Source organism: Mustela nigripes, chromosome 1 (genome assembly GCF_022355385.1).
Source record: "Mustela nigripes isolate SB6536 chromosome 1, MUSNIG.SB6536, whole genome shotgun sequence".
Lineage (NCBI taxonomy): Eukaryota > Metazoa > Chordata > Mammalia > Carnivora > Mustelidae > Mustela > Mustela nigripes.
This window is the reverse complement of record NC_081557.1, coordinates 136792876-136799422: the sequence shown is the minus strand read 5'-3', so window position 1 is coordinate 136799422 and position 6547 is coordinate 136792876. Positions and strand designations below refer to the sequence as shown.

The following is a 6547-nucleotide window of genomic DNA, read 5'->3' as shown; positions in this document are numbered from 1 at the left end:
TTGAAAAGATAATGTAAAAATTTTGTTTATTAAGTAAACTCTATCCTCAACTTGAGCTTCAAACTCACAACCTCGAGATCAAGTCACATGCACTGTGGACTGAGTCAGCCACGCATCCCAAAACCTGTAATTTTTATATATTTGATTTTGGGATTACAAAAGCACTTTACATTTGTTTCCTGCACCATTTATATGAGGTATTCGTGCTAAGTAATACATTGTAGTTACTGAAAGAGAGAGGCACTGAGAGATGACTATCTTTTAGGTATTAACACAACACACTGCACTATCTTTGCAATTTCCTGCGAATACAGAATCACTTTTAGAAAGGTAAAACCCACATGCGACTGAAGCCCAAATTACCATTAATTCTTGGGATCATATCATTCCAACAATTAGTAATTATATAGTTAACATTCCAAGTGGCATGTGTGAATAACAGAAAGAAAAATAATCAACCTGCGAAAGTCCCCAGGTATTTCTTTATTCATGAGTTACTATACTGTAAGGTCCAATATAGAAATAAGCCCTAAATTAAAAAAAAAAAAAACCATAAGCCCTAAATTCTTCCCTAAATGTATCAGTGTTAAGTATAGATATGAGAACTGTTACTCAAATTAAACCTTCCCCAACTCGTAGTCCAGAAAAATGTCAATCCGCCTGGACTTTATTGGACCAGACAGAACTAGATTTACTAGCATCCATCATTTGGGGACGGGGAAGTCACTGCATTTCTGGGAAAAGATTCCTACAGACAGCTACAGCCCATTGACCATTTCCTCTTACTTCCACCTGCCAATAATGCCTGCCAGAAACAACCCTCTGGAGACTCAGGACAGCTGGTAAAAAAGTAAAGTTGCTGAGACTGTAAGAAAAGTTTGTTTTCACCTCTCCTAATGTTGCACTTTTTCTGTCTTCTGAGATACTAATACTGGGGTGAGTAGTTTCAATATTTAGGGTCAAACTAGCCTTAAACGGATTGATAATTTTCTGTAGGTTAAAATATTATTTAGGCGAACCAATATATTTTTCTTGAATTCATATGAAAAGAAGGCTGGTTCGTTTAGGTTTTTGAGCCTGTTATAGGTACTTTCTTTTTTTCTAAGAGATTATTTATTTGAGAGAGAGAGGGATAGAGCACAAGAGAGGAGGGGAGCATGCAAGGGAGAAGTAGGCTCCCAGCAAGGAGCCTGACACAAGGCTCGATCCAATGACCCTGGAATCATGACCTAAGCTGAAGGCAGATGCTTAAACAACTGGGCCCCCCAGGTGCCCCAATTATAGATAGTTTCAAAACCTGGGAGCAACTCCTGTTCTGACTACACACCTATCTGCTATTATTTCAAACAGGGGCCTTTTGGAATGCTCACATGCTGTGAGAATTTTCCTTTGTTCTCATTCAGTTTCTTTTGAATGGCTTTCTCTTCAATCTGTAATTTTAATTCTTCTCTTTAAGAAAACTCTTTTTTTTTTAAAGATTTTATTTATTGGACAGAGATCACAAGTAGAGAGGCAGAGAGAGAGAGAAGGGGAAGCAGGCTCCTCGTTGTACAGAGAGCCCCATGCGGGGATCCATCTCAGGACCCTGAGATCATGATCTGAGTCCAAGGCAGAGACTCAACCCACTGAGCCACCCAGGAGCCGCTCTTTAAGAAAACTCTTAAATTTGACTGCCTTCGGCTCAGATCATGATCCCGGAATCCCGGGATGGAGTCCCACATCAGTCTCCCAGCTCAGCAGGGAGTCTGCTTCTCCTGCTGACCTTCTCCCCTCTCGTGCTCACTTGCGCGCTCTCTCTCTCTCTTTCTCTCTCTCTCCAAAATAAATAAATAAATAGGGGAGCCTGGGTGGCTCAGTGGTTTGGGGCCTCTGCCTTTGGCTCGGGTCATGATCTTGGGGTCCTGGGATCGAGTCCCACGTCGGGCTCTCTGCTTGGCAGGGAGCCTGCTTCCTCCTCTCTCCCTCTCTGCCTGCTTGTGATCTCTGTCTGTCAAATAAATAAATAAAATCTTTAAAAATAAATAAATAAAATCTTAAAAAAAATAAACCTCTTAAATTCCTTAAAATCAGAGTGTAATTTCTTATCTTCATTCGAAATCCAAATGATTCTGAGACTTGCATTTCTAACCCCCTCTCATCATCTTCAACCTGCTTCTTCAAGGGTTGGATGTAGCATTTGAGCTTCTTCCTGTGGTCAGCTGCAGCTCACTCGATGGGTGTCAGGGGGTGGCCCAGGTGGCCGGAGGAGACCTTGCACCGGAGACACAGCAGCTCCAGGTCCTTCTCACAGAACAGGGACAGAGGCTGACCGTGCTGCTCACACAGGGCTTTCCCTTCCTGCAGTCTCCTCTTGCTCCTCCTGGTGGGAAGCTGCTGGACCAAATCAGTCACATGACCTAACTGCACGTTCCTCTTGAAGGTCCTGTCAGGACAGTGGTGGAAGCAGACGGGACAGGGGAGGATGTCCTGTAGGTCTTCCCAGCGCTGGTGGATGCAGGAGCTACAGAAGTTGTGCCCACAGTCAGTGGTCACTGGGTCTCTCAGGTAATCCAGGCAAATGGGGCAGCTGGCCTCGGCTTGGAGCTCAGCCAGGGAGGCTGCACAGGGCATTTTATAGTCAGGGTTTCTGTGTGAGGAAACTCCCTTAGAAATGTTTGGTTGTCCTGGAGGTAGGAAAAGTGAGAGGCTGAGAGGGCTCCTCAGCCTTCACCCTCCTTCCTGGCAGGTAGCATCTAGGGAGCCACAGCCCCCACGTTTAACTACTGCTTCATCCCCTTAAGTCCCAGGGGGAGCTTCGATAAGAAGTCACAGTACATACCAAGTAGTGATGACCCTGGCACTTCCTCCTCTTGCCTCTAGTTCCCAGCCCAACTGAAGCAGAGCAATGAAATTCCGTTGGCCAGGACAGAACCATAATCCACGTCACCAATTCATTCCTATGGGCAAGAAGATACTCATCTGAAACTGAAGGTCACTGAGCATTAATGCCATCCTTCCAGTACAATCCCTCCTTAGCTGAAATCAAAAACTTGATGAGGTGGAACTTTCCCCATAGATACATTCTAGTTAAGAATGCAGTAGTGGGGCACCTGGGTGGCTCAGTGGGTTAAAGCCTCTGCCTTCGGCTCAGGCCATGATCCCAGGGTCTTGGGATTGAGCCCCGCATTGGGCTCTCTGCTCCACAGGTAGCCTGCTTCCTCCTTTCTCTATCTCTCTCTCTCTCTCTCTCTCTTTCTCTGCCTGCTGCTCTGCCTACTTGTGATCTCTCTCTGTCAAACAAATAAATAAATAAAAATCTTTTAAAAAGAAAAGAAAGAAAGAAATGCAGTAGGATGGCCATTGCAGTACACTAAGCTCCACAAAGATGGCCCCGAGGTAAGTGAGAGCCAGCCGGGCATTGGTCATTCTGTGCCTCGCTGAGGAAAATACTTAATTACGGGCAGAGAAGATCCTAAGAAGCTGAGAAACAACATGTCATCATATGCATTCATCTGTGCAAACTTGCAGAGAGGAGCACAAGAACAAGCACCTGGATGCTTCTATCAACCTCTCAAGAGTTTTCTTAGAAGCGCTTGGAGAGGTGGAAGACCATGTCTACCAAAGAGAAAGCAAAATTTGAAGACACGGCAAAGGTGGACAAGGCCCATTATGAAAGAGAAATGAAAGCTTTTTGTTTCAAGATCTTACTTATTTATTTGACAGAGAGAAAGCGAGAGAGGGAACACAAGCAGGGAGAGAGGGAGAAGCAGGCTCCCCACTGGGCAGGGAGCCCAATGAGGGGCTCAATTCCAGGACCTCGGGATCATGACCTGAGCCAAAGGCAGATGCTTCACTATTGAAATTAGTTGAAGTTGCCTGGGTGCAACCTGATAAAGTAAAACTTATATGCCCCCTACAGGGGAAGCCAAAAAGAAGCTCAAGGATCTCAATGCACCCAACTGGCCTCCTTCTGCCTTTTCCTTGTTCTGTTCTGAGCATCGGCTAAAAATCAAAGGAGAACATCCTGCCCTATCCATTGGTGACGTTGCAGAGAAGACAGGGAAGGACAAGGAGCAGCACTGCTGCAGATGACAAGCAGCCTCACGAAAAGGCCACTCAGCTGAGGGAAAAAATGAAAAGAATATTGCTGCACACTACACGCAAGGGAAGCCTGAGATGGCAAAAAAGGGAGTCATACAAGCTGAAAAGACACAAGACAAAGAAGGAAGACCAGGGAGATGAGGAAGATGATGATGATGGTAAGTTGGTTCTCGAGCAGTTTTTTTTCTTGTCTATCAAGCATTTAACCCCCTGTATACAACTCAGTCCTTTCAAAGAAAAAATTGAAACTTAAGGCTGTGTAAGATTTGTTTGCCCTATAGTGTCTTTTGGCATAGTTAACACACTACCGAATGTGTCTTTAGACAGCCCTGTCCTGGTGGTATTTTCAATAACCACTAACCTTGCCTGGTGCAGGTGCAGGGGTGGCAAACTCTGACTGCTTCTAAGTAAATACAAATTTTTAATGAAATTTTTAGCCGCAACTAAAAACAGCTCAAATGGCCAACAAATGGGTGACTGGATCAAAAAATTGTGGTATATCCTCAAAATGGAATAGTATTCAGCAATAAAAAGGAATGAACTATTAATTGTCATTGGGGATGGGGTGGGGTGGTTGTAAAATGTAGAGAAAGATTATAAAAGAGAATTGAGAAAATGTCTGAGGTTGATATGTGTATAAGTAGTCACTATCTTGAATGTGGTAATGGATTCATGGATGGGTACCTGTCAAAATTTACCAAACTGTACAGTACAAAAACCTGTAGTTACTTTATGTCAACAATCCCTCAAATGGCTATTTTTGTTGAAAGATAAAACTCTTTCCTATTATGCACACATATTTGATCTTCAGTTAAACCGTAAGTTAAGTAACTTCCTAGCTGTTTCTTTAGCAAGCTCATAAGGTGGTCTATCATCTATGTTGCCAGGCAACACTGCTTATGACAAAAATGACCTCTAGTTGGTAAATTGCATCTGGACTGGGAGGAACTAAAAATATACTATAAATACCAGAAGGGAATACTATAGCTCTGGCCTTTGTTGAGTATGGTGATCTTGTAATTAGTTATGTCCTTTGAGGGACCACGGAGACTGTACCAGTCTGAGTGATTCTCCCACTTCCCCAGTTGTGGGTCTCATCCTGCTAATCCTGATTTGTCACCTGGCTGTGGGTGGGAGGGATGAGGACTCCCACTGAAGAAAGGTATTTAACACTGACTTGCTGGCCAGCTTTGGTTCATTACCATATACTTCTGCTCTGTTAATAAATACGGCCCACAACAGTCTTGTGAATGAGAATACTTTGTTACTCAAAATTGCCTGATGTGGGGCACTTCTGCGTGGCTCAGTCGGTTAAGCTTCTGCGTTTGGCTCAGGTCATGATCCTAGGGTCCAGGGATCAACCCCCGAGTTGGGTTCCCTGCTTAGCAGGGAGCCTGCTTCTCCCCTTCCCTTTTTCTCATGCCCACTTCCCACCCTGCTCATGCTCTCTCTTGCTCTGTCTCAAATAAATAAATACAAAATCTTTAAAAAAAATTTTTTTTTAATGATCCGGTGCAACAAGAAAACCATGCAAATATGAATACTGACTAAATATGTGAGTAAAATAAAGAATTAATTAATTTTGTATGTGTGCGATAATAAGACACCTTTTTTAAAAAGACAGTCCCTATCCTTTAAAGATAAAGCTCAAATATATACATGCAACGTTACATATGGGGAATATTGTCTAGAATTTGCTTCAATATAATTAAGAGGAAAAGGAGGAAAGAGGGTGGACTACAGATGACAGAAGATACCAAAGTGTTGGCGATTATTGCAGCTCAACGATGGGCTCATGGGGGTTCATTTATTAATTCATCTATTTCTGAGTATGTTTGAAACTTTTGTTCTAACTCTTCCATTGAGAATGTAAATAGAATACACAAAACTACTGATAGAAGGCACTGGAGAGCAAAGAAGTCTGTCAGGACCTGAGAGGCCAAAATACTACAGCAAAAGTAGTCTATACTGGCCTCTTTTTTTTGATCTCTCAAGGAATAAGGACATTGTCTGCATGGGGAGTAGGTTTCTGTTTTTATATATAATGTATGTATGCAGTATGTGTACCTTCACTCACCACCTCCCTATTCTAACTCACTACCTTCAGTTATTTCCTCTCCTCTTGTATCAATTTATGTTACATCATCCTATCAGCATATAAATGAGGGGTCATGGCTCCCATCCCCAAAGGAAATCCTCTCCAGATTTCATTCCTCCTAGTTCCATCTCATTCCTCTGGTCTTTTTACTGGAAACTCCTTGCGTGGGGTGTGTGGGTGCCTCAGTCAGTTAAGTGTCCAATTCTTGATCTCAGCTCAGGTCTTGATCTCACAGTCATGAAATGAGCCTTAAAAAAAAGAAGAAGAAGAAGAAGAAGAAGAAGAAGAAGAAGAAGAAGAAGAAGAAGAAGAAGAAGAAAAGAAGAAGAAGAAGAAGAAGAAGAAGAAGAAGAAGAAGAAGAAGAAGAA

At 43.0% G+C, this 6547-nt stretch overlaps 1 protein-coding gene and 1 pseudogene across 1 annotated transcript; one reads left to right on the top strand and one right to left on the bottom strand.

Moving 5' to 3' along the window:
* Positions 1 to 2205: 2205 nt before the first annotated feature.
* On the bottom strand, positions 2206 to 2610 carry LOC132024842 (putative tripartite motif-containing protein 61). Its single transcript, XM_059411964.1, has one exon. The coding sequence runs from the start codon at positions 2608 to 2610 to the stop codon at positions 2206 to 2208; it is 405 nt and encodes a 134-aa protein (XP_059267947.1).
* A 754-nt stretch (positions 2611 to 3364) lies between these two features.
* The window catches only part of LOC132024784 (high mobility group protein B1-like), a 6003-nt pseudogene continuing 2820 nt past the window's right edge, over positions 3365 to 6547 (top strand).

What these genes read in the sequence shown, in the direction of transcription:
- LOC132024842 (XM_059411964.1), bottom strand. Translation starts at nt 2,610, where the DNA reads ATGCCCTGTGCAGCCTCCCTGGCTGAGCTCCAAGCCGAGGCCAGCTGC.